The sequence below is a fragment of the Syngnathus scovelli genome, chromosome 19 (genome assembly GCF_024217435.2).
Source record: "Syngnathus scovelli strain Florida chromosome 19, RoL_Ssco_1.2, whole genome shotgun sequence".
In the NCBI taxonomy this organism is placed as follows: Eukaryota; Metazoa; Chordata; class Actinopteri; order Syngnathiformes; family Syngnathidae; genus Syngnathus; species Syngnathus scovelli.
Window position 1 is genome coordinate 6,011,418 of NC_090865.1, and position 26,594 is coordinate 6,038,011.

The 26,594-nt window shown below is 48.7% G+C and overlaps 1 protein-coding gene and 1 pseudogene across 3 annotated transcripts; both read left to right on the top strand.

The window, feature by feature from the left end:
• Positions 1 to 523: 523 nt before the first annotated feature.
• Positions 524 to 13,690, top strand: LOC125986518 (uncharacterized). 3 transcript variants are annotated; one of them, XM_068649079.1, is made up of 34 exons: positions 524 to 748; positions 2,470 to 2,538; positions 2,630 to 2,654; positions 2,731 to 2,748; positions 2,929 to 2,994; positions 3,314 to 3,450; positions 3,517 to 3,594; positions 3,671 to 3,728; positions 3,799 to 3,846; positions 3,911 to 3,976; positions 4,043 to 4,077; positions 4,166 to 4,234; positions 4,296 to 4,425; positions 4,498 to 4,640; positions 4,720 to 4,839; positions 6,366 to 6,423; positions 6,497 to 6,541; positions 6,609 to 6,665; positions 6,726 to 6,874; positions 6,941 to 7,042; positions 7,110 to 7,158; positions 7,252 to 7,332; positions 7,430 to 8,167; positions 8,235 to 8,356; positions 9,273 to 9,383; positions 9,446 to 9,503; positions 9,567 to 9,674; positions 9,743 to 10,336; positions 10,403 to 10,456; positions 10,522 to 10,652; positions 10,716 to 10,850; positions 11,364 to 11,421; positions 11,487 to 11,543; positions 11,607 to 13,690. In XM_068649079.1, the coding sequence occupies exons 1-34, from the start codon at positions 686 to 688 to the stop codon at positions 13,475 to 13,477; spliced, it is 5,703 nt and encodes a 1,900-aa protein (XP_068505180.1). In that variant the 5' UTR covers positions 524 to 685; the 3' UTR covers positions 13,478 to 13,690. The 3 variants fall into 3 exon arrangements, with proteins under 3 accessions (XP_068505180.1, XP_068505181.1, XP_049606044.1); XM_068649080.1 differs by having other exon boundaries at positions 2,731 to 2,855; positions 3,911 to 4,077; XM_049750087.2 differs by having other exon boundaries at positions 3,911 to 4,077.
• Positions 13,691 to 18,124: 4,434 nt separating this feature from the next.
• LOC137839743 (H-2 class I histocompatibility antigen, K-Q alpha chain-like) lies at positions 18,125 to 21,586 on the top strand (annotated as a pseudogene).
• Positions 21,587 to 26,594: the final 5,008 nt, after the last annotated feature.

Below are 26,594 nucleotides of genomic sequence, written 5' to 3' on the forward strand. Positions count from 1 at the left end.
ATCATTATTTTGATTTTGATCTAAATTAGCCTTGAATAAAGACTAAGCAGTCACATGAATTAACAGAAAAAATGGACAGCCGGACTCGGACTCGGACTGGGACTCGGACTGGGACTCGGACTGGGACTCGGACTGGGACTCGGACTCGGACTGGGACTCGGACTGGGACTCGGACTGGGACTCGGACTCGGACTGGGACTCGGACTGGGACTCGGACTGGGACTCGGTGGTCAAGAGGCCGGACTCGGACTCGGTGGTCAAGAGGCCGGACTCGGACTCGGTGCAAAAATCCGACCGAGTCCACAGCCCTGTTCAATTATTACTTTTGTTATTATTTTATATTTAGTATGTTGCATGTTCTTTATTTGCGTGTATTACACAGGCATTTAAAACAGGACGTCACAAAGATGAATTAACCAATAAAATGACCACATATCAACACCCCACCCCTATAACTTTCTGACCAATCAGTACGAAGCCCTGAGGTGCAGGAGGCGTGGCACAGCTTGCTCCTATATAAATTAGACCCACACGTGTTTTTACTGAAAAGATGATACATTTTATCAATAGACGGACTGGCTACAGTTGTATTTTTTATTTTCACAGCTCATTGCAACATCTTTGCCTTCCCACTTTTACCTTCCACCGTTACTCGACTCACAACGCAAGTTTAAGTATTATTTAAATGGCTTCGTTTTTCGAAATGTACTTTGAAGCGAGCAAATGGTGCGACGGTCTCGCATGCCAGGTAAGTGTTAGAATAATTACATATATTTGATATTTACCTATGTATTTAATACGAAACACATTTCCTAAGGGGGTGGATGATGGGCAACTTATTCGTCCATCATTTTTGCTGTGTATTGTATTTGACTTGTCCTTTTTCCCGTTTGTACGTGTTCCCTTTTTGCTGTTTGATTTAAAATGGCCCTTTGCCATGTACGTGGAGACTATGTAACTTTTCTCCTATGCCCTACTTGTACCTTTAAATATGCTAAAGTTTGTTACGTTGCTTTCGTTGTGGCTTTGTGTCTTAAGGGTGCTTTGAGACTTTATTTAAAGTGTTTTATTCCATCCTAACTCAGGCCGGGCGTGTATGTAATGTACTTTAATCTTTGAATGACATTTACCAGTATTGTTCACAGCCTTCATGTTTTGACGGAGGAGACCAGCGAGAACTTTTAGGAACTAACTGTTAGGTTACGGATTCTAGTTATTGATCTGACTCCAAATTGCGATCAACACTTAACACATAAATTGCTATGTCCTAATCCACACACTGGCGCACCTAACAATTTTGCGAGTTCGTTCTGTCAAAGAGAAGACCAGTAGATCAATCAGACCAAATTTACCAATTATTTATTCCTGACAAAGCGCACTAATACAGGCCTGGGTCCCGGGTCCCTCACACTAAAACTCGTGCGTTTTTGTGACCACCAAAAGACGACACATTCTTCCGGGTTGCCCAGTTTTAAAGAAACACAATATGAATATTAAAGCATGCAAAATATTGTGAGATGATTGGTCGATGGCCATCTCCTCCCCGGTCCAGGTGTCGCTGAGGTTAGACGGTTGGGTTTTCCCCTCGAAGGCCGGTCTCATAGACGTGCTGTTGTTCTTGTTCCTAACCGACCTTGAGATGGTCTCCTCCGGTACTCCCTATCCGGGCCTATTCCACAACACTTTGAAGAAAACAAGTTCATGCAGTCTGCCTGCACATTCCTCGCCCCCCACCAATCCACACGTGCACTCTAATACTAGATATTAATATGATTATAAGTTTAACACAACCTTAAAAAATATGTTTGCAAACTCCCAAAAGCACATTTCCCTTTATAACACACAAGAATTTAGGGATCAAGAATGTGCCATTGTGTTTCCAATATGGTACCGGCCACCCCCCTTCTCCAAGGCTTTGAGGCTTTTTTAGCTGATGATAGTGATCAGCCTGCAACCTAAGATAACGGATCAGGCCCAACTGTATGTTTATTTGGTTATTTTTATGCAATTTGGCCAATTGTCAAGAGCCCAGATCTTGGGATGCTTTTGGTCTTCCCATTAACATAATCCGAACGACCACATCCAATAACGAATTGTATGTTGACACTTTTTTGCTGTTCAATTTACAAGCCACCAAAAAGATTGTTGCTCAAGCACTTTCACCGAAACAGTTGGGGTACTGTTCCTGTTTTGGTCCTCTTTGGCTGATTGACAGGTTATATAGTAATTTGAACTGCGGAGTTTTGTTTTCGTGTGGACGGACGCAACTAGACCTTCTTTTCCTAAGCGGCCTTTCTTGCCACGCTATCTAACACATAATGAGTGAATTTGGGATAACTTGATTGTTCAACGTCGGTCAATGGACCGTGGTCGCCAATCGGTGAAAACATCACAAAACAGGCAAACGTGTGAGCAGCGTCCTTATTTACAATTACTTCAACCTTGACTTTTGTGTTGCTTTTGTTGTAGGTGTGCCTCACAAAATACAAAATATTTGCCGAGTTCAAGCGTCACATATTCTCGAAAGAGCACCAGAAGGTTTGGCACCGACGTTAATGGCTTACTCGGCATTCTGTTTAAAAGCGCTGACATTGAATGTTGTTGTTTTTTTTTTTTTCAATCTTTCCAGAAAATGACTCAAGTGTTTGAGACAGGTAGGGTATTACTCCAGCCATCACTAATCGTGCTCAAACTACAACTCTTAACAAGTAACGTTTCTGAACTTCCCAGAGGGCCACTCGCTTCCCGGTAAGCCGTCTTCTATTCCTCCTTGAATCCCTGAAACGGAGCCAATTGAGGAAGGAGCCGTTCTCTCTCTCTCTCTGCTTAATTTTTTTAAAAACAATATTGCACCGGTGTGTGTTGTTTGTCAAGTCTGAGACGAGAGACCTTGAGTTTGAACTTATTCACTTGAAATTTTCTCTCCAGGCAAGCTCCCGCTCATCATTATCATGGACCGAAGCTTCCATCAGACGACACAACATCCCATTTTAGGTTTGGTGATAAGAGTGTAGCCTCTGATTTGTGTGGTTTATGATAGTTCCAAAAGCGTAGCCTAGCTTGTATTAAGCAGCAAACGGCTAACACGCAGGTTAAGCTAGCTGGTAGGCTTGACAATGTATTTTGATTTTATTTTGAAGTGCTGACTCAAACTTTTTGTCTTTGCTGTAACCTTGACTTGTGTTCCACCTGGGAGTAGAAACGTCTGCTAGCTGACTGTTGTAGCGATAAGAGTACAAAGTGGCTATAATCAGGCTTCTGTTAGAAAAGAGCTTGTTGCGGTGTGATGGCTGAACTGGAGCGCTTCTCGTAGGACTGCAACTGCTGACCGTTTGTTTTAGTCGGGGAATGGACAACGTTTTGTACTTGTGCCACGTCTGCGAGGAGCTCGTGACGGGTCAGGATATCTTGGAGCACATCAACTCTAGCTGCCACGAATGCAACTACTACGTGAGTGGAGCTTACTTTTCCAAACTTTTTTTGCCGCCTCTCCCTCCACACCTTGCGTCTCTTTAGAGCTTCATGGATTCCATCAATACAGAAAGGCGGAAAATTTTAAAGCAGGCCAATGTGGACAAGGTTGGACCGCTTAAGGTTTGTTGAATGGCTCGGTTCAGTCTTGGCGGGTTTGCGTACATTGCTCTTAAATTCTTTTTCCACATTTCTTTAGATCCTAAATTTGCCTTATTGGCTGACTGCCACGTATGCGTCGTCGAGCTACTTCCAAGGTACGCAGCTCGCCTCTCGTCGAGTGAATCGTTCCGTCCTGCTCTTAAGGGATTTGCTTCTTCTCCCCAGTGATGCGCTGGCTCAGCATGTTTGTCCAGCTTCCCACGCTGCTCGAAGGTAGATCTGTCCGTCTCGGGTATTCGGAGTGAGCCAGAGCCTCAAGTGTGTCTCATTCTGACAGATGTGAAGCCCATGCTTGAGACAGAGAGCGAGTACCAAAAGGTCCACAACAAATGTCCACTGCCGGGTGAGTCGTTGTTATTTTTTGTACAATTAAATATGTGGGCTCAAATGTATCTATTTCCTCTGGTAGATTCTGCTGAGAAGTCGTACAAAATACGTTGTCAGGTATACAAGATACACGGTACTCACTTTGCTGAGTCAGCCATTATGGGACACCCGTAAGCAAGTTTGGAATAAATGATTAAATTTGCAGAACTGTAACATCCAGTGCCACAAGCCCGAGGAATATTTGCAGCACGTGCAAAGTGCGACGCACAAAAAGGTGAGCGTCGGCACTTGGATGTCGGATCGCTGTGTGCCTGCCTCATAGATTTTGATTGCAGACGATGAAGAGCATCTCCAGTCACGGTAACATGAATTCGTCAGCCGACACGCAAGAAACCAAAGATGGCGTTCCTTGTCCGCCAGGTCTGCAAAATATCTTAAACCAACTTGGAAAGCACATGCAGCGAGGTGATGTTTGTCCCGGCGTCCATTTTGCGGCTGCCCGTGATGACGGTGATGAGTGTGCGTTCTGTCCAATAGGTGTGTCCATGATGGTGTTCTGCCTCAGCTCGGCGGCGCCGGCATCTGAAGCCGTGTGCGTGTGTTTCGCATGCCAGGACGCCGTCCCACAGTCAACGCTGGCCAAACATTTGAACTCGCACAAGCATTTCCTGAAAACACTGGTCAGCTCTCGCACACCAGTCGCACTGCATACGGGCTTAATGGTGACCTTTTTTTTTTTTTTTTTTTTGTATCTTCTAGTTGCATCTGAATCCGTGGCGACTGCCGTTTGGTTGGCGGCAAGTTCTGGGACGCCGGTTCTTACAGTCCGAGGTGGAGGCAGAAGAGAAGGAAAGAGGGTGGAGTCAGGTGGTTGTGAAGGTGAAAAAGGACTTAAAAAAAAAAAAAAAAAAAAATCTCAAAAGAGATTTTAGTTAACCCCTCCAAAATCCGTCTCCCAGGTTCTCAGGTTTAATTCGCTGACTGAATATCTGTATAAAAGTATCAGCAGACAAACACAAGTGAGACAGAATATGGATTCAATGCTCGCGAGGAGTGCAGTATAGATCGCTTACAACAATCCTACTCACACTGAATATCTGTCTGCACTTCCCGCTCTTTTTATTTGGATTTGTCCTACCCACAGTGTGAAACGACAAGCCCCTAAGGGAGGGGAAAAGCGCTTCGTCTCGTAAACAAGAAACAAGAAGTGATGCACAAGGTGTTAAATTTGACAAGACAATATCAGCAAAACAGTTTAGTAATCAGCAGCTTTCTTCGGCTCTGTCAGAAAGAGGAACGTCTAGATGTCTAGATGGACGCTATTTTGGTGGATGTTCTCTGAGTTGTCAGCAGTATCTTGCTTGACACAGCCGTCACCTCTACTTTGACCCAGCCACAACCTTTCTCTTCTGTTGCACAAAGTTAGAAACAGCAAGGGAAAACGGCAAGCATATTTTGCAGTAATATTGTGATTAAGCACTCATTAGAGAACGCATGATAACATATATATATATATATATATATATATATATATATATATATATATATATATATATATATATATATATATATATATATATATATATATATATATATATATATATATATATATATATATATTTATATTTGCCGGTGTACAGGTCGACTCGGTGTATAAGTCGACCCCCTAAAATTCGACGGAAATTTACGATTTTATGATATATCCTTTGTATAAGTCGAGCTCAATTGTTGCATTATATTAAACTTCAAAATTCAATATGCGAAATTTATTGACGAAATGTGTTCAAATTCCGGGAGGCCGTGCGCATGCGGCTGTTTATAAGCACCGCGGAGAAGATCGCGGAGCCTCATTCGACTTCCAGCGGCCGGCAAGCTTGCGCACCCGCCCGGCACATCCGGGAGGCCGTGCGCACGCGCCAAGTGGCCGAAAATAGCCCCCCCCCCGAGCGGATCGGCTGTTTATAAGCACCGCGGAGGAGATCGCGGAGCCTCATTCGACTTCCAGCGGCCGGCGACCTCGCGCACCCGCCCGGCACATCCGGGAGGCCGTGCGCACGCGCCAAGTGGCCGAAAATAGCCCCCGCCGAGCGGATCGGCTGTTTATAAGCACCGCGGAGGAGATCGCGGAGCCTCATTCGACTTCCAGCGCACGCCGCCCGGTTCAAATTTTCTAAGTGCAACGCACAATGAGATGCATGAGAAACGGCCTTGGTTACCATCACATTTGAAGCGATGAATACGAAGTTAAATTTTATGACTCGGTGTATAAGTCGAGGTCGATTTTTTTTTTTTTTTTTTCCTCTCGGTCGATTTTGGATCGAAAAAGGTTGACCAATACACCGGCAAATACGGTATATATATATATATATATATATATATATTAAAAAAAAAAATTTCTGACACAGGTGATGGATTTACCCTCCTCGATGTTAAAAAGCATCAACCCACCAAATTACCAGAAAGGTCAGTATCCAAAGGTGACAAAATGGCAGTTGGCAGTTGCGTGACATTTGAATTTTCTCATGCGTGTCCGCAGCGATGGACAAACTGTCGAGCCATGTCGTTGTGATGAAACGCAACGGTAAAGGCTCGCCGCAGATTTACACACTTTGAGCTCACAAGGCTGAGCGAGTTTGACTTGTTTTCAGTGCCGGCTTGCCAGACGTTCACCCGCCTCCACGAACGCAAAACGTTCCCACTTTTGGGTGAGTCGCTCAGGAGCTGTCCCTCCCCTGCGGGTGCTGAACGCGTAAACCCCATTGCAGGGCACAATTTTCTGGTGTTGCACGAGGTCCACGACGCAGCCCGTCACGCCACGTACAACTCGGTGCTGTGTCTGCTGTGCGGGAGGCGGCTCACGGACCAGGAGGGCTACGCGCACGTTTTCAGCTGGGAACACGTCGTCATGTTTCTCGTGAGTCCTTCCGCTCGGCCCGAATGTTAAGAGACGCAAATGTTGACACTGGTGACGTTCAAAAAGGATCGATTCCATCCCGGCTCGGTGAGCATCGGTTGTGGTATCAATGTTTTACTGGACCTGGCGGCCCAGGCTGCACGCCTTCGCAACGTGTCTTTTATACAGGCAAGTAACAAAGCGCAGTTAGGAACCCGAATGACGTGACCACAACTAAATGTTGTCTTCCACGCAGACAATAACGTTGGATAAGCCCATCGAGGAACCGTGCGATTACAACAAAGGTGAATGTCTTAGCGTTTGCTCTGTTTTAGTTACCAAATATTTATTTAAAAATATAGAAAACCCAGTGTTCATCCTCCGTTTTTGCTCGTCAGTGAAATTGATCCTAAGTGCAGCAAAGCGAAGGAGGAGCAAGAGTCCGCTCATGCCCCTCGTCCTACCTCGAGCAGCGTTGGGTAAGACAAACAAAAACCATGCTGGCTTTCGTGTCAGCCCAGAGGTTCTCTTTGTTTCTTGTCAGAACTAAAAAGGATTTTAACTTTTATCTTCAAGTTCCCAAAGAAACTGTGACATCATCAACAGCCGCGAACAGCAAGAAACCCGCACACTCTTCAAAAAATACCAATAAAAGTCCCAAAGACAGTAATCAGACCTCTGGCCTCCAAAAGACTGAGAGTGAGACGAGGCAACAGAAGAGTGGGCAAGGAAATGCAGAAGGTGAGGAAAAAAGGCCCGGTGAGACTCTGGATGATAAGCCGGGCTGCAAAAGACAACGAAAGCGCGCCAGAGAAATCACGCCGCATGACGAAAAGCCAAGCAAGTCCACCTTGCATGGACTTGCCCCGCCGTCAACTCCCAAGCCCACGACAGACAGCCATGGCGCCACCGGTGCCAAAACCATTTATGCTCCGACTGGCACCAAGCCCACACTATCGAATAGCATTAACGGAACCGCCCCTGTCGCTCACTGTGCGGCTACCTCCAAGTGTGCGGCGACCCAATCCAGCCCCAAACCTTCGCTCATCGTGTCTCCCTCGTTGCACAAAGTACCCAAAGCTGAACCTGAAAGCGAACTTTCACCAAGCGCTAGCAGCGCAGCCCAGAAAAACCCGGCGGCGGGGGTTGGAGCTCAAAAACCCGAAACGCAGAGTTCCAAGAAGGTGAACATCAAGGGGGGCGTCGACAATGACACAGAAGCTCGGGTCTGTAAGACGCGCTCGTCCGCCCGACGCCCGACCTCCACAGCCCAGCCATTGCACAGCAAAGCCAAGCTGACTCTTTCTAAAGTTGGTACGTAGCCGTGTTGGCTGTCTTGATGGATCCTTGCTCTAAAATGACTTTTTGAATATCTTTTCAGGCCTGAGCTTCATCGTTGCGGTCAACAGCGACGGGAGGAAGCAATCCTACTGCACGCTATGCCATATCCGATTGGACCGCTCCAGTCACCCCACGGAAAACCTTCACTTCCACAACTACATCGTACGTGCCTACATAATAGCGTCACAAGTGAGACAAAATATGGATTCAATGCTCGCGAGGAGTGCAGTACAGATTGCTTACAACAATCTCACTACACTGAATATCTGGTTGCACTCCCGCTCTTTTTATTTGGATTTGTCCTACCCACAATGTGAGACAATAAGCCCCTAAGGGAGGGGGAGAAACGCGCGGGCTTCGTCTCGTAAGCAAGAAATAAGAAGTAAAATAGATTTCTTCGGCTCTGAGAGATGAAAAGAGGAACTTGAGAGTCATGAGGGTCATGGCCAGGGCTGTGGACTCGGTCGGATTTTTGCTCCGAGTCCGGCTTCTTGACCTCCGAGTCCGGCTGTCCATTTTATCTGTTAATTCATGTGACTGCTTAGTCTTTATTCAAGGCTAATTTAGAGTCTTTACTTTCAAGTTTCAATTCAACGACTTGAGTTTCTTAGGAACAAAATCGCCGCGCTGATCAGACATGATAAATTTGAGCCCGGAAAACAGGCGCTCTACGCTGACTTGGCTGATTGGCATTGCTGTTAGTGTCCGAGTCGCTGCCTTGAGGCCGGACGCATTCTCAGCAGCATGATGAAAATAAAATTGAACGTATTTTTTTTTATTGTCGGACTCGGTGGACTCGGTCAAAATCAGCACCGAGTCCGGCAAAAATGACGGAGTCGAGTCTCCGAGTCCACAGCCCTGGCCATGGCACATCGTTAGACCATCTATCTTGGTGGAGGTTCTCTGAGGTGTCAGCAGTATCCTGTCTGATACGGCCATCACCTCTCCCTTGACCCAGCCGTACCCTTTTTCTTCTGTTGCACAAGATTAGAAACAGCAAGGCAAAACAGCAAGCATACTTTGCAGTTATAATGCAAAGTATGCATTATAATGTGATTGCTGTTGTGTCCTACACAAGAAACGGAGGTTCCCGGAGGTGAATGACGAGCACTTGGTGAGCATCAACCTAGAAAAGTTAGCCTTCAGCTTCACTGAGGTGGAGAAGTCTTTGGGACTTCGCAACATCCAGGTGAGTTAGTGTCTGGAAAAAAAGACTTTGTTGTTTTTCTGATGAATCGACTCCTTGCCCAGACAATCGAAGTGAGCGAGGAAGAGTACAACGAGCTGTCGAGTCTTCCAGAGGCTCAAGGTAAAAATATGAGGACGATGAATTTTCGGATGGTGCCTTAAATAATCATGTCTTTGTTATTAGCGCTGCAGAGATTGGAGACTCAATTCCGGGTTGCTTCCAAATCTTTGATACCTGTGGGACAAAAGGGTTTCTTCAACTCCACGCAAGGAAGTTCCACCCTGGAAGAAGGTAAAGGAATGCACAAAGCAGTGTCCTGTGTGTTGATAATAGACGGCCACTTTGATTTCATCTTTCAGCCTCTGACACAGAGATCCACGTTAGCACTGCCGATGATGAGCTGAAGCCCGTTCTTGAGAAAATCCATGGACTCAAATGTTCTGAGACACACCGCATTGATTATATCGATTTAACCTTAGATGAAGAAAACCTGGAAGGCTTTGAGCCTACAACTTCAACGCCTTTAAGCCAAAAACTGCAGACTGATGATCTCCCCATAAATGATGATAAGAATGTGGACGGTTCTGATGAGCCCTCGCCATCAACGTCGGTGGGCCCCGACCCAAGGATTAGTGAGCCAAGTTTAAAGGCCGAAGAGAACCTGCCTTACATGAGTGAGCCCTCGCCACCACTCGTGTCAGGACTCCAGCCTGGTGATCTAAACTTGAAAGGTGCGGAGAAGAATCCAGGAGGCTCCGACATGCTTTCACATCCAGAGACGTCAGGATCAGACCCGCACGTCAACGGTCCAGGTCTAACTCTGCAAGGACCAAATAAGTCCTCATGGTTGTCGCTGGTGGGACAAGACCGGCCAAAGAGTCCGTTTGGGAAGTGCAAGGGTGAAAAACGGCGCAGTCCGAATCAAGGTGTTTCGCAAGCGGTTCTTCTAGCAGGTAGATTGGCTTTCCCCCCGAAGGTCGCCGTGGCAACGTAACTCACTCATGCGCCTTTTGATACAGGAACTGCAAGCAATTTGACCATGTTCTTGTGGGTGAGGGGACTGTCAGTCATCGGTAGGTAAACAAGCCCCGCCCTCCTTTCCAAGTAATATGACGATTGATGCTAAGCACGCAATCAGGGCTGGCATCGGTGTACGAGTGTCGTGGGACGTCTTCATCCTTCTACTTGTGCACGAGCTGCCGCCAGAAGTTCACCGTCAGCGGTATCTGCCCGCACATGGTCAGCGTGGAGCACCAGTCGATGTACATGGTGAGTCGAGCGCCGTCGCTCACAACCCGCGGTGACTGAACTTTAAAAGCCTTTGCCTTGCAGATGAAAGCATATCCTCACTTTTTGGAGACTTTTTGGTACGAGGCGGACCTCGTAGAAGAAATGAAACTGGATATTCTCAGTGATATTGCCGTTAAAGTCGCTGCTGAGGAGCAGTACAAAAAGATGGATGCCAAGGTAACTGTTAGGGTTTACAGATTATTTTGATCGTATGGATTATGTTGGAATGCAGACTAGAATTATTAACTTTGTTTAAACCTTTTGCCTTTCCTTGACTCTGAAAAGTTTAACCATTCAGTTGTTGAAACTTTCCAAATGGTGTGGAAACATTCTTGCTTAGTCATCTAAAATGCTCCACTAGTTTGTTTCCACGACCTTGTAAAACAATGAGCTGTGACCCTCCTCATGGATTAACCAGTTGCTGAGGTGACCACCAAACATGTCCAGTGTCACCCCCACCCTGCTTTCTCTCATTAAATACTCTCCTGCAAGAATCCAAAGTCAGACCTCATTCGATCATCGCTGTACGCACAGCGACGAATGACTCTCCACCTGCAAGTGCTTACAAAGGGCATACTGTCTCCCATGTGGTTCTTGCACAAATAAATTAGAGTGAGCACCACAACAGTAACCTAGATGATAAGGTCAAAAATGCCTTCTTGTGCTAAAAGTTTTTTTTTTTTTTTTAAGGTTGTACTACTCCTTGATGAAATGTACGAGCACGTTTGGAACGCTCCAGCCGGAGAAGGTATTGTTGAATGTCCCCAACCGTGTGACCTTGTACTCTTTTTAAAGCGTGCATGTCTTTCAAAGCGCTCACCATGCTGCAGAGTGCCATGTCCCAGTCTGACGGCTCCTCACAGCAAATTGGTAGGTCGACACTTTTAGATGACCAACGATCGAGTGTCTTCATCTTGAACTTTTCTATCTTAGAAGCAAGCCAGGCACCTGAGAAACACAGTGCACACGACATGGATTTGTGTGGGGACCAAAATGCTGTTTCGCTTTCGTCCGCAACTAGCGCAGTCGTCAGTCCGCAAGAGAGTGGCAGAAGTTTTCAGCGTCCGACCGAAGCGCCGATTTTGAGTTGGGTCTCCAGTACGCCACCGTTGGTCAAAGTGAAAGAGGAGGCGGTGCACTCGCAATGCAGACCTCCTGAGAACAAATTGGGTTTGCTTAACCAAACTCCACCTCTTAATCAAGTGAAGAAAGAACCGATACCCGTAGAGTCTAACGTCCCTGTAGAACTAGGTAAGAATCAGCCTAGTTTGCAAGTGGAACCTGAGCTGAGGTCTCCAGCATCTGGATCTGGAACAACTCCTGGTCCAACTAATGTGGGGACATCCACTTTTCAAGTGAAGGCTGATTTGAACGCCTCAAAGTCCAAACCACTGAAAACTGGTGGATCCATTTCTAAGGTGCAGGCTGAACTCTTGCCGCAAGAGTCACAATCTCTCAAAACCTCTGAAGAGTCAGTATCTCCTGCATCTGCCAGACTTGTTTCTGAAGTAAGGCCGAAATTTCAAGTGAAGCAAGAACAAATGCCACAAGAGTCAACTGCTGGTCCAAGTTATGGAGTGAGCGCCGAACCGACGATCGCAGAACGTGGCGCTCCTACCTTGCAACCGCCTTGGATTGGTCAGGTGAAAGATAAAACTGTCCCCTTGGATAGTGTATCTTCTGTAACTACCAGGCTAAGATCAGAAACCGAGCCTCATTCCCAACTCAAAACTTTGCTCTTGGAGGAAACTCAACCAAGTTCTCAAGCGAAAGATGACCTGACACGTTCGCAGGGGAGACTCCCCGCCACGGAGATACCATCTCATTTTTGGGTAAAAGAGCAAGCTCATACTAAAGGTGGCGCTTCTCTAGCCGCGACATCGACAATTCGTCAAGATAAATCCCTTCCCACCAGGAAAAGAGCATCTCTTGAGTCTCTGGACCAACTCATCTGGATTTGCAGCAATAAGACCCCACTGCCTGAGCCTATGCCTGTCAAAAACGGACTCAAGTCATCACAAGCCAAGGTGGCAAAGGTGGCTGTGGTTGAGCCTTCAGGGGACCCGGCACATGGTGACCCAGAAAAGTCTAAGGCAGCAAACAAAAGCAGCAACCCGGCGGCAGTAGTGCCAAGCAACGGTAGCCAGGATATCAAAAGCGGCGCCATCGAGCCATGGATGCGACAAATGGCACCGGATCCTTTACCCCACAAGTCGGTCATTTGCGTGGAAAAGTCCACCAACACTGTTGTCCCCTGTGACCTGAATTGGCCTGGTGACATCATCGTCAAGCCGGATACTACTTACGTAGATGCCGGTCCAGATAACGTTGTCCCTCAAGGCTTTGAAAAGCAAATCCCTGTGAGCAGTGACGTGGTTGCCGCAGACCACCAGGCGTCTTTCGCCGGTCCAACGGCAGAACAACTGCAGCCGTTAAATCCCGGTTCTCGCCAAATACCTCCGGTCTTAAACGGGCAGCCGGGGTGCGATCACAGGCTAGCTATGAATGGACCTGCAGAGGGTAGTTGCAGCAATGTCGGCCAGACGTACCCGTTGCAGTTTTACATCCAGCAGGCACCAAACCAAGGTGCTGTGGCGGTGAGCGAGCAAACGGCGGCTTGGCTCAGCCATCCAATGCAGCCGCGCGTGCTGCAGCAGCTGCCGTACCAGAGGCCGTGGCTTCCGGCAAATGTGACCAATAGCGCCCCCCACCTTTGGACCCACCATTTTGGCTCCTACTTTGCCACCCCCGTCACACTCTTATCGGTCAAGGACGTGTTGGCTCGACCCAGTCCGCCGCAATGACGAAAACGGAATGTGTATAAACAAATTGAAGCTATGCGCCCAAGCTTTATTTTGTAAATATTTCGTTTTTGCTTTCCTCCACTACCTTTTGTACTTTTGTATTCAATGCTGCCATGTTGCAATTCCTATCCAGTTGAATTTGTTCTGTAAAGTTTCTGTCTGCAATTGGAGCATATAGGAAGTTAAATTAAATCCACTGTTAGCCACTTCAAACTTGTCAGCATGCTTTGTTTTCAAAAGAGTAAATAATTGCAGACAAGTGTGTTTTTTTTGACAACTGGTGGATAATTTTAACTACCTCGCGTTGTTTTTCTCTCTCTTATAGGTGTCAAGTGTCAAAACACATTGCAGGATGTCAGTTTGAGTTTGCTGCTGTGAAAACAGAGCTTATTTTTTTATTCACATGCTTTATCTTCACATACCACGCTTGATTGAAAAATTGCATCCAACTGAATGAAATATTCGGAAACGTTTCATTTAAAATTTTAATGCCGCTCAACTGTTTTTCCAAAAAAGCCAGTGATGTACAATTGGATTTACGTCAGTGGTTCTGCCATATACCACGAGAGAAAGAATTCCACAAGTGCTATATATATATATATATATATATATATATATATATATATATATATATATATATATATATATATATAGTCCATATAGGAATCATACGGTGGCCAAAGGAAGATATACAGACCACAGATATCAAGACACGGAAGCTCCTAACCATGCATGGAGGGTTCCATCCCAAGTCCAGCACCCTGAGACTGTACACTAGCCGTAAAGAAGGAGGCCGAGGACTAGCGAGCGTGAGAGCCACGATCCAAGATGAAACATCCAAGATCCATAAGTACATCAGGGATAAGGCCCCAACGGATGACGTGCTCAGTGAATGTCTCAGACAATGGGCATCAAAGGAAGATGAGGTGCTGGAGGGACCATCATGGGAGGACAAGCCCCTACATGGGATGTACCACCGAAACATAGCTGAAGTAGCTGATATCCAGAAATCCTACCAATGGCTAGAAAGAGCTGGTCTGAAGGACAGCACAGAGGCACTGATCCTGGCTGCACAAGAACAGGCCTTGAGCACCAGAGCAATAGAGGCCCAAATCTACCACACCAGACAAGACCCCAGGTGTAGATTGTGCAAAGAATGTCCTGAGACAATCCAGCACATAACTGCAGGGTGTAAGATTCTGGCAGGTAAAGCAAACATGGAGCGCCATAACCAAGTAGCTGGAATAGTGTACAGGAACATCTGTGCAGAGTATGGACTGGAAGTCCCAAGATCCAAGTGGGAAACACCTCCAAAGGTGGTAGAGAATGACCAAGCCAAGATCCTCTGGGACTTCCAGATCCAGACAGACAGAATGGTAATGGCGAACCAACCGGACATTGTGGTGGTGGACAAAGAGCAGAGGAAAGCCGTTGTGGTTGACATAGCCATCCCAAATGATGGTAACATTAGGAAAAAGGAACATGAGAAACTTGAGAAATATCAAGGGCTCAGAGAAGAGCTGGAGAAGACCTGGAGAGTTAAGACTTCAGTGGTACCTGTGGTCATTGGAGCACTAGGGGCAGTAACCCCCAAACTGGAGGAGTGGCTGAAACAGATCCCAGGAAAAACATCTGACATCTCAGTCCAGAAAAGTGCAGTACTAGGAACAGCAAAGATACTGCGTAGAACCCTCAAGCTCCCAGGCCTCTGGTAGAGGACCCGAGCTTGAAGGGAAAAAGAGACCACCCACGGGGGGTGAGGAAAAGTTTTTTTTTTTATATATATATATATATATATATATATATATATATATATATATATATATATATATATATATATATATATATATATATATATATATATAAACGATGGATGTTTCGCCCAGTGCTCTGATCAGATAAATTATGTGGAAGTAGTAGCGCGTCAAAAAAGTGCGAGGAATAAAATGGGATCGTGATTCAAAGCCCCGCTCATCTACTATCACTTCCCCCCACGCCAGATTTGGGTTATTTGTGCAACTTGAAAACAAAAAAATTTGAATGGTAAATCCGATCATTTATTACTTCTCTTCATCTTTCACGGTGCAATACACTACTTCAGTGGTTCTTAACCGGGTGTGCGAGAATTCTTCCTAGGGGCTGCGAGGACACCCTGGGGGAAATTTACAATTTTTCGGGGATAATGGTCGGGTAATCGAAAAAAGTGAAAAATTCTGGAAATCAAGAAGTCATTGTGTTAATTGGCATTAGGGATAATGCTAATTAAGCCTTATAGCTGTAAAGTAAACCAATTATTACAATTATTTAATGATATATATAATATTTTTTATTTGTATGTTATGTAGTTTTCAATTATTTTTGTAGGTAATAAAGGGAAATGTGCTTTTGGCAGTTTGCAAACATATTTTTTTAAGGCTGCGTTAGACTTCTAATCGTATCAATATAATTTCCAGTAGTGGTGTGGTCGCATGGAGGGTGGGAAAGAATGTGCAGGCAAACTGCATGAACTTGTTTTCTTCGAAGTGTTGTGGAACAGGATGTACCATCGGTCCAGACAGGGAGGATACCTGACGAGAACACCTCAAAGATGTATCATCGGCCCAGACAGGGAGGACACCTCGCAAGAACATCTCGAGCCCGGTGCGGAACGAGAATAGCGTCCCGTCCTGGTGGTCGGACCCAACCGCCAGACAGCTGAGGCCGGACACCTGCGCTCAGCAATAACACCCAGCCGGGGAGGAGATGGCCATGGACCAATCATCACACAATGTTTTGCATGTTTGAATATTCATATTGTGTTTCTTTATAACTGGGCAACCCGGAAGAATGTTGTCTCTTGATGGTCACAAGAACACACGAGTTTTAGTGTGAGGGAGCCGGGACCCAGGCGCCTGTATTAGCTTGCTTTGTCAGGAATAAACAATTGTTAAATTCGGTCTGATTGATCTACCGGTCTTCTCTTTGACAGAACGAACTCGCAAAATTGTTAGGTGCGCCAGTGTGTGGATTAGGACATAGCAACTTGTGTTAAGTGTTGATCGCAATTTGGAGTCAGATCAATACCTAAAATCCGTAGCCTAACAAGCTGTAAAGTAAACCAATTATAATTATTTAATATAATATTTATTTATTATTTGTATTTTATGTAGTTTTAGTTTATTTTTGTAAGTAATAAAGTTAAGTACTGTTAAAATTCAGCAGTTTCTCCACAGACTGGGACCAGAACTGGCTGGATATTTTGATGTTCCTGAATTTGTTCAAATGCTTGCCTATTTGGCTCATGTGTTCACAGCACTCAATGAGCTCAATCGCTCACTACAAGGAAGAGGGATGAACATTTTGATAGCATGTGAGAAGTTGGCTACATTCAAAGACAAAATTGTTTTGTGGATTAGGCCTGTAGAGAAAGGGAACTTGGCACATTTCCCTTCCCTTGAAGAAACAGTCGGGAGATGCTTCCCTCCATCCAATTTTTGTTGCAGAAATTGTTGAACATCTGCAGATACTGTGCACCTCATTTGACGACTACTTCTCGTTTGGAGAGCTACAACCCTGTGACGACCGGACCCGGCCGGCACTCTTTTAAGCAGAATACGGAAGATGTTGAAAGCAACGTCAAGGAAGATCTCATCGAACTGAGAAACACTCGTGGAATCCAAATGGAGTTTGCAGATGATCACTTGGAGCACTTCTGCGTTTGAAACTGGCAAAGAAGGCTCTCACTGTGCCTTTTTCCTGTCCGCTTCACATCAAAACCAAGAGCAGAAATCGGCTAGATCCTCAACACGACATGCGGGTGGCACTCAGCACCATGACACCAAGATTTGATGCCATCACAAATGGAAAGCAACAGTAACAAAGTCACTGAGTTTGGCGCTCAGCCATAATAATTCACAACACACCATGCATAGTACAAGCACAATGTTTTTTTTTCCTAGTATGAAAGTAATCTTGATTTTTGTCATCCTGCAATGCATTACTTTGTTGTCAGTTATGTAAATAAAGAATTAAATACATGATGGTTTTGTTACTTACACATTATGATATCAATATTGCTTTTCATCAATTCTGGAAGTGGGTGCGAGAACTGGTTGGTGAAATGGATGGGGTGCGAACAAGGAAAAAGGTTAAGAAGCACTGCTACTTGATTCATGGTGATTGTTGTTCAACAATCAAAAATGCAGATAAACCAGTGCGACAAGAAGCTCATTGGTTGCAGCCTGAAAAGCAGACAAGTAAACATCAGGTGTTCACCCAAACAGACACACTCCTTTCAGTATCCATTTAGTAAAATATAAAAGACAAATTTATTACTAAGCGTCTGGCCAGTGGTGGTAAAAAAGTTAATAGCTGTTTTGAGAATGGCGTACATTGTTAGTTTTTGTGAAGCCATCCGAACATCATACAGAAAAGGGGATAAGTGATTTCGAATAAAGTCGTTCAGTCTTAATTTCAGGGATACTTTTATTGCGTCACAGCTGCGGAGGCGGACCGCTGGGAAAACAAGATGGGCATCAGTGCTAGTAACGAGCAGGTCTCAAAAGACAACACTAAAAGCGCTTCAAACAAACTGAATAGTTCACCCGGCGCTCGGCTTTTCCACATCCAATATGGCGGCGAAGCTAATTACCAGTAGAACCAGTTTCACCACACAGTATATTCCTGACAATCAGTGGAAAGTCACCAACGCACGTATGCAGTTTTCTGTCATTATGCGCCCGCCAGTTGGAATAGTCACAAGTTTGAGCAAATACTCCGCTTGACTAAAACGTGACAAACAACTTGATGCTTGGAATGAATTTACTTGCATTCTTTGTTGCGGCCGTGCAAATTCACCGCGTGACATCTGGTAAGTTGTACTTTGCTTACAACGCGTTTTATTATCCTAAAGATTGACGCTCTTGATTTTGAACTGACACTTTTTTTGTTGAATATTCCTCACGTTTGGGCGGCTCGGTGGAGCACTGGGTAGCACGTCCGCCTCACAGTTAGGAGGGTGCGGGTTCGATTCCACCTCCGGCCCTCCCTGTGCGGAGTTTGCATGTTCTCCCCGAGCCCGCGTGGGTTTTCTCCGGGCACTCCGGTTTCCTCCCACATCCCAAAAAAAACATGCTTGGTAGGCCGATTGATCACTCCAAATTGTCCCTAGGTGTGAGTGCGAGTGCGAATGTTTGTTTGTCTCTGTGTGCCCTGCGATTGGCTGGCAACCGGTTCAGGGTGTCCCCCGCCTAATGCCCGATGACGGCTGGGATAGGCTCCAGCACGCCCGCGACCCCCGTGGGGACTAAGCGGTTCAGAAAATGGATGGATGGATGGATGGATGGATTCGTCACGTTTGCTGCGTCAACATTTTTTGAGCGGAAAATTCTTTCACATAGAACACTCGTTTTCTCATAGTTAGGCGGAAACACAATGCTATTATAAGAACTGTTGGAATATTTAGTTAATAAAAACGATACAGATCAAAGTGAATTTTTTTTTGTGTGCAAATTAAAAAGAATTGCATTATTTATTCATAAGTGGATTTAAAAGGCTGATGAGGGGCATTGAACTCAACATGTCAAGTGCTGCAATGTTCCAACTGCAGTCAGAATAATAGAAAATATAAATTGCCCAATGTAAAAACAGAGCAAGATCATGTGTGTCGCTTTTGTTTTTGTCTTTCAGTCATTCACACGCTCAATTATTTCACGACGATCTCTCAAGTTGCAAACCTCCCAGAGTTCCTGGAGGTGGCGTATGTGGACGGCGTTCAGATTCTGCAGTTTGACAGCAACCACAGGGAAACGAAAGCCAAACATGACTGGGTGAACAACATCACAGAAGATAATCCACACTTCTGGGAGATAGAGACGGCGATCAATATTCACAATGAGCAGATCATGAAGGGCAACATTTAAACCGCTAAAAAGCGCTTCAACCAAACTGGAGGTTTGTTTGCCTCCAAGCATCCGCTCATAAAATTCATTTCATGTGCTGATACCATTTTTTTTTTCATGACTAATAAACAGACATGTCACTGCTGGCTCCTCTCCGATTATCGTCACTGAATGCTGTGTGCGATCCTTTCAGGTGTTCACATGATTCAGGTGATGAAAGGCTGTGAATGGGACGATGAGACGGGTGAGGTTAATGGTTGGGAGCACCACTGTTACGATGGAGAAGACTTCCTATCATTTGAGGCAAAGACGATGACATGGGTCGCAGCACATCCACAAGCTTTCATCACCAAATTGAAGTGGGACCAAAGGGACGGGGAGAATCAAATCAGGAAGACTACATACACTAAGATGTGTCCTGTGCTGTTGAAGACACATTTGAGGAACGGGAGGGACTTCCTGACGAGAACCGGTACATTGTCCTCTCTCTATTCTGTCGCTCTCTCTCTCTCCACACATGCTCTTTCTGACACATTCTCTCCATCTTTCCTGTCCTCCTCACGCGTTTTCCTCCATCTTTGCGTGCAGAGCTTCCCAAGGTGTCTCTCCTGCAGAAGACGCCTTCTTCTCCGGTCACTTGCCACGCCACAGGTTTCTACCCCAAGACATCGACCCTCTTTTGGAGGAAGAACGGCGAGGAGATCCACAAGGTCGTGGAGAAGGGGGAGACCCTCCCCAACCACGACGGAACCTTCCAGACCTCGGCCCACTTGAAAGTGGAGGTGACGCCCGCCGCGGAGCAGGAGTACGAATGCGTGTTCCGGCTGGCCGGCGGCCCGGAAGACATCGTCATCAAGCTGGACGCCGGAAGCATCCTGAGCAACCAGAGTGAGCGTTTGTCACGGCTCAGACACGTCCCATTGGCTGTAGGGCTCTCGTGACGACAGTCGTTCACGTGTCTCTCTTCATTGCACACGCTTTGCCTTGTGAAAAAGAGCAAGACTGGAAGAAGGCGGTGGCCATCGCCGTCCCGTTGGTGGTCCTCAATCTGGTGGCGATGGTCATGGCGGTGGTAGTGGTGGCGATGATCCTAGACAAGCATCTCAAAAGAAAAAATGGTGAGCGACAAATGTTTCCTCCGTCAGGAACATCCAAAGAGAACATTGTTTGCCTCGCGCTGTTTGTGACCATTCCTAATCTCCTCTTGCTTCTCTTTTATTTCAGTCATATACTCTCAAGCTTGTAAAGAGGAAAAGCCAAAAACAAAAGAAGAAGAAGAAGGACAATTAAGTAAGTAAAATGTTTTCTGCTTCCTTTGAGCCACAATAACAAGGCAGCCATGTCATGTCAAGGTTTGATTCAAAGCTAAAGTGTCAAGGAGGAGTCCCGTCGGAAAATGTCAGCTGGGTACTGTGACAATGTTCACACGTTTGTTGATGTCAAGGCCATTGTTGTGCAAAAAAAGTACACTATGGCCCTGAGATACGACCCAAATATGTTCAGCAACCACACTTGCAAATGCTTTTTTTTCCATTGAAAGGAATGGACATGACATTCTTCTTCAAAATTGTTGTCATGTGTAATTTAACATCCCGTCGTGTTTGCACTCTTTTAGCTGTTTCCACCTACTGTGAGTCTGTTTCTGAATGAGAGGCAGTAGCCGTCACATGGTAAGTTAGCTCATGCTTATTACACGTGGTCTTCGGCTTCTGGAGGTGGGTTAGGAAACATTTGGAAAGACTATTTTGCTCCTCTTTCTTCAGGTGTTGGAATTCTTTCAGAGGACTTTCTCATCGCACCGCATTTGGAAATACAAATGTTTTTTTTCTTCAAGTCAACAATCATTATGTTTCTGTCAAGTTTCTGGATGGTTCTAACATCTGTAGATATTCTCATGAAGGTTCGTGAGTCGGTCCTGCAGGATCTGGTGAGGTGTTTTGATCGAATCGTGCTGCTGATCACGCACAACTTGAAGACTGTCGAGGCCTATCAGATTACGGTGATAGGCGCGGGCGGCGTTCGGGACGAGGAACCCACCGCTAGCTGATGGAAAAGAATGGGATGTACTCTAAACTGAGGGAGAAGTTCACCACCGTTGGAGGCTAACGCATTCAGAAGCACTGACATGCATTTACAACCTGTATTTATTCATTAATTTTTTTTCCTAAAAAAATGAATTCACGTGAACTCAATATATCACAGACTCAAAATAAAATGTTTGTAATTTCCAGTTTGTAGTTTTGAATATTTGACCAACAGTTGTCGTATAGTACCGTGCATCAAGCGCGGAATTCACCAGATACCAGTTAGGCAAGAAGGAGGAAATTGCGTGCAGCGAGCTTGCCGCTGTTGGAATGCAAAATGGCCAACCCAAGTGAAAAGTCCACTTTGTGTAAGGGAACGGACAGTACAGCCAAGTGCGTAGCGACGGACTTTATTGGAGAAGGGGATGATGGGAACAGCTGGCGCTGGAGCGGCGATCGGGCTGGAGAGGACAAACGATTCTGCGGGGGTTCCAAGTAGTCAAGCGAGTCCGTATCTTCGGGACTGATGAGCAAAGCAGCATCAAGGGACAGACTGACACTCAGGTCTGCGCTGGCGGCGCTGATATAGTGCTGTCCATGAGCCCGTGGCAGGTGACGGCGATTCCATTGACAGGGAGGCGTGGTCCTGTCGCCGGTGGCACCAGCACGTGACAGAAACCCCCCCCCACAAGGGACGGCTCCCGACGTCCCCAGGAACCAAAAACAAAACAAAAAAAAAACAAAAAAGGAAGGCAATTCCCCGGGCGACCAGGTGGGGGGGTCAGCACACCGCCGAAACGTCCGACACCTCGCCAGACGCAGGATCGACGGACGCGGGAGCAGAAGACCCCGGTACCGGCGGGCAAGACCTCCCCTCGTCCCTCCTCGGGCGCCCGCGCCGAGGACCCGGTTGGTCCGGATGGCAGCGATGGAACTCCGTGATGAGCGAACGGTCGAGTATCCAGCGGCTCGGAACCCAGGAGCGGTGCGCGTCGTCATAACCCTCCCAATCCACGAGGTATTGGAGGCCACGACCGCGCCGCCGCGATCGGAGCAGGGAGCGGACAGCGTAAGCCGGGCCCCCCTCAACGAGCTGGGGCGGCGGAACGGGCGCCGGCGCCAACGCGCTCTCATGGATGGGCCGCACACGGGACACGTGGAACGTGGGGTGAACCTTCATGGACTCTGGAAGGAGAAGACGGACTGCGGCCGGGCCAATCACCTTCTGAATAGGGAACGGTCCAACAAAGCGGGGCGCCAGTTTGCGGGATCCTGCTCGCAGCGGCAAATCCCGCGTCGAGAGCCACACACGCTGCCCCACTCTGTACTCCGGAGCCGGTGTCCGGTGCTTGTTCGCCTGGCGGGCGTAGCCTGAAACAGAGCGGAGAAGAGTGACCCGGGCCCTTGCCCAGGCGCGATGACAACGGCGGACACAAGCCTGGGCCGACGGGCACGCCGCACCACGCTCCTGGTGGGCGAACAAGGGTGGCTGGTACCCGAAGACGCAGTGGAAAGGTGAAAGTCCAGTAGCCGAGCTGGGGAGGGAATTGTGAGCGTACTCTACCCAGGGAAGCTGTTGGACCCACCCGCGCTGGTCCCCGGCGGCCATGCATCGGAGAGACCTGCCCAGTTCCTGGTTCAGGCGCTCCGCTTGACCGTTGGACTGAGGGTGAAACCCCGAGGAGAGGCTGGCCGTGGCGCCGAGGAGTCGGCAGAACTCCGTCCAGAAGGTGGAAGCGAATTGAGGTCCTCGGTCTGACACGATGTCTTGTGGGAGACCGTGGTGGCGAAACACCTCCCGCACCATGATGGACGCCGTCTGCTTCGCAGATGGGAGCTTAGGCAGAGGGATGAAATGCGTCATCTTGCTAAAACGGTCCACCACCGTGAGGACCACCGTGTTTCCCTCAGAGGGGGGGAGGCCCGTGACAAAGTCGATCGACAGGTGAGACCAGGGACGCTGGGGGACCGGCAAGGGTTGAAGCAGCCCGGCCGGAGGACGAGTAGACGTCTTGTAGCGGTTACAAATTGAGCAGGCTCTGACGTAATCGCTGGTGTCCACTTGCCAGGTGGGCCACCAGAAACGCTGTGCCACCACGTACCTCGTGCGTGCCGCGCCGGGATGACAGGCCAGGCGTGAGTCGTGCGCCCATTGCAGCACGGACGACCGCAGACCTTCAGGGACGAACAGGCGACCCTCCGGGCAGTTGCTGGGGCCGGGTTGATCGCGTGATGCGGCTTCCACTTGGCGTTCGATCTCCCATGTAAGAGCCGCCACCCGAACTGAGCTCGGGAGGATAGTGGGAGGCGGACCCTGTCCCTCCTCCCCCCCAGGAAACAAACGCGACAGGGCGTCCGCCTTCGCGTTACGGGAACCCGGTCTATAGGAAAGAGAGAACTCAAACCGGTCAAAGAACAGAGCCCACCGTGCTTGTCTTGCGTTCAGCCTCTTGGCCGATCGCAGATACTCCAAGTTGCGGTGGTCGGTCCAGACGATGAACGGAGTGGTGGCGCCCTCCAGCCAATGCCGCCACTCCTCCAAGGCCAACTTGACGGCGAGGAGCTCCCGATTCCCGATGTCATAGTTTCGTTCCGAGGCCGACAGACGGCGAGAAAAGAAGGCGCACGGGTGGAGGCGATCGTCTTGGCGGCTACGTTGAGACAACACCGCCCCGACACCCACGTTCGAGGCGTCCACCTCGACCACGAACTGTCTGTCGGGATCGGGAACCCTGAGGATGGGAGCGGATGTGAACCTCCTCTTAAGCTCCTGAAATGCCCGTTCTGCCCGTTCCGTCCATTTGTACGGGGAGGCGGGGCTGGTAAGGGAGGTGAGGGGCGCGGCCACCGTGCTGTATCCACGGATAAAACGGCGGTAAAAGTTCGCGAACCCTAAGAACTGTTGCAGTCGCTTGCGTGTTTCGGGAACAGGCCATGACGTGACCGCTTGCACCTTCCCAGGGTCCATCTCGATGGATCCCTCACGCACCACATAGCCGAGGAATTTGACAGAGGAGGCGTGGAACTCGCACTTCTCCGCCTTCACGTAGAGCGAATTCTCAAGGAGACGGCGCAGCACCGCCCGTACATGCTTGATGTGCTCAGGGAGCGAGCGGGAGAAAATGAGGATGTCGTCTAAATAAACGAACACGAATTTGTCCAGCATGTCTCGTAGCACGTCGTTGATCAGTGACTGGAAAACCGCTGGGGCGTTGGTGAGCCCAAACGGAACTACCAAGTACTCGTAGTGTCCGCTCGGGGTGTTGAAAGCCGTCTTCCACTCGTCTCCCTCCCGGATGCGGATCAGGTGGTAGGCGTTGCGAAGATCCAGCTTGGTGAAAATGGTGGCTCCCTGAAGGCTCTCGAAGGCGGAAGACAGAAGAGGCAGAGGGTATCGGTTCTTCACAGTGATCTCGTTTAGTCCCCGGTAGTCGATACACGGGCGTAGCGTGCCCTCCTTCTTCTTCACAAAGAAAATCCCCGCTCCCGCAGGTGAAGAGGATGGTCGTATGATACCGGCTGCCAGGGACTCCCGGATGTATTCCTCCATAGCCCGGCGCTCAGGAGCGGACAGGGAGTAGACGCGTCCTTTGGGAGGGAAGGTGCCGGGTAACAGCTCGATAGCGCAGTCGTAGGACCGGTGTGGAGGAAGAGAAGTGGCCCTGGCTTTACTAAAAACCTCCTTGAGTTCGTGATAAAACGCTGGGACATTGGGGATGTCGGGACTGTACCTCGGCGGGGCTCTGCTGAGTGGGCTGGTGGTCGCCTTCAGGCACGCCTGATGGCAGCGTTCGCTCCACTGCCGAACAACCCCCACCTCCCAGTCCAGCACCGGGTTGTGCTGCCGCAACCAAGGGTTGAGCTGCTGTCCTGGGAGGGAAAGAAGAAAAAACTGGATGGTCTCGTGGTGATTGCCCGAGAGCAGTAACTTAATTGGTTCCGTCACGAAAGCCACCTCGCCGATCAGACGGCCATCAATGGCACGTGCGGGAATAGACGGGCTCAGAGGGAGGAAGCCGACACCCCACTTGCGTGCCAGGCTAATGTCCATGATGTTCCCCTCCGCGCCGGAATCCACCAAGGCCGCCACGTTCTGGTCGCCCGCCGCGAGCTGGACGCGTGCCTGTAGCGTGAGCGTGCTGGGGCTGGGAGAGCCGGTGCTGGTCGAGCTCACGCGGATCCCCCGACGCCGCGTGAGCTCCGGCCTCTTTAACGGGCACCCCGCTACCCGATGGCCCCCCTCCCCACAGTAAAAACACAAGCCCAGTGAGGGGCGTCGACGGTGCTCCTCCGAGGGAACCCGAGCCCCTCCCAGATCCATGGGCTCGGCGGGTGGTGTGGTTGGCGGGTCCCCAGCAGACGGAGGAATGTGACCACACGGGTTTCGCGGGGACCTCCTCCCCCGATCGCGCCGCCGCGTCTGGATCCGCCGGTCTACTCGGGCCGCCAAGTCCATCGCGCCCTTCAGGGTTCGCGGGCGATTGTACGCAACCAGTCCATCTTTCATGTACTCAGCGAGTCCGTTTAGGAAGGTGCTAACGAGCGCCGGCGTGTTCCATTCGCTGCTGCCGGCCAACGTCTGGAACTTAAGGGCGTACTCTGCGACCGATCGGCTACCTTGACGCAGCGTCGCCAGTTCCTCGGCGGCGTCCTCGGCGGCGAATCCCAGGTCGAACAGGCGGAGCAATTCCTCCGCGAAGGCGTCGAAGGAATCGCAAGCCGGGGCCATCCTTTCATATTCGGCCAGGCCCCACAGCCGCGCCTCGCCCGTGAGGTGGGTTAGGACGAACCCGACCTTGGCTGATTCCGACGAAAACGTGATTGGCTGGAGGCTGAACATTATGCGGCAGTTCGTCACGAATGCCCTCACGTGCTTGGGATCGCCGTTAAACTTCTCGATGTTGCCAAGGCGGGGCTCCGGGACGTCCACGAGCGTCCTGGCCTCGGCAGACGAGCGGTGCGGGGGTACCGTGACAGCCGGGGACGCAGCCACCGACAGTCTCTGGAGGGCTTGGGCCATCTCCTGCTGCTGTAGCTGTTGCTGCTGACCAACCTTGATCAGGTGCCGGATGTCGGCAGACAGGCTGCTGACGGCGGTCTCGGCTCGCTCCAGTCGACTCAATGCCGTCTCGTCGTTCGCTGGCTGCATAGCGTTGGTCAGTCTGTACTGTAAGGGAACGGACAGTACAGCCAAGTGCGTAGCGACGGACTTTA

Bases quoted from the DNA above. Each gene is read 5' to 3' on its own strand.
- LOC125986518 (XM_049750087.2), top strand. From the start codon at position 686: ATGGCTTCGTTTTTCGAAATGTACTTTGAAGCGAGCAAATGGTGCGAC. The intron at 3,595-3,670 runs GTTTGTTGAATG...ACATTTCTTTAG, and splicing joins ACAAGGTTGGACCGCTTAAG to ATCCTAAATTTGCCTTATTG. The intron at 11,422-11,486 runs GTATTGTTGAAT...TGTCTTTCAAAG, and splicing joins GAACGCTCCAGCCGGAGAAG to CGCTCACCATGCTGCAGAGT.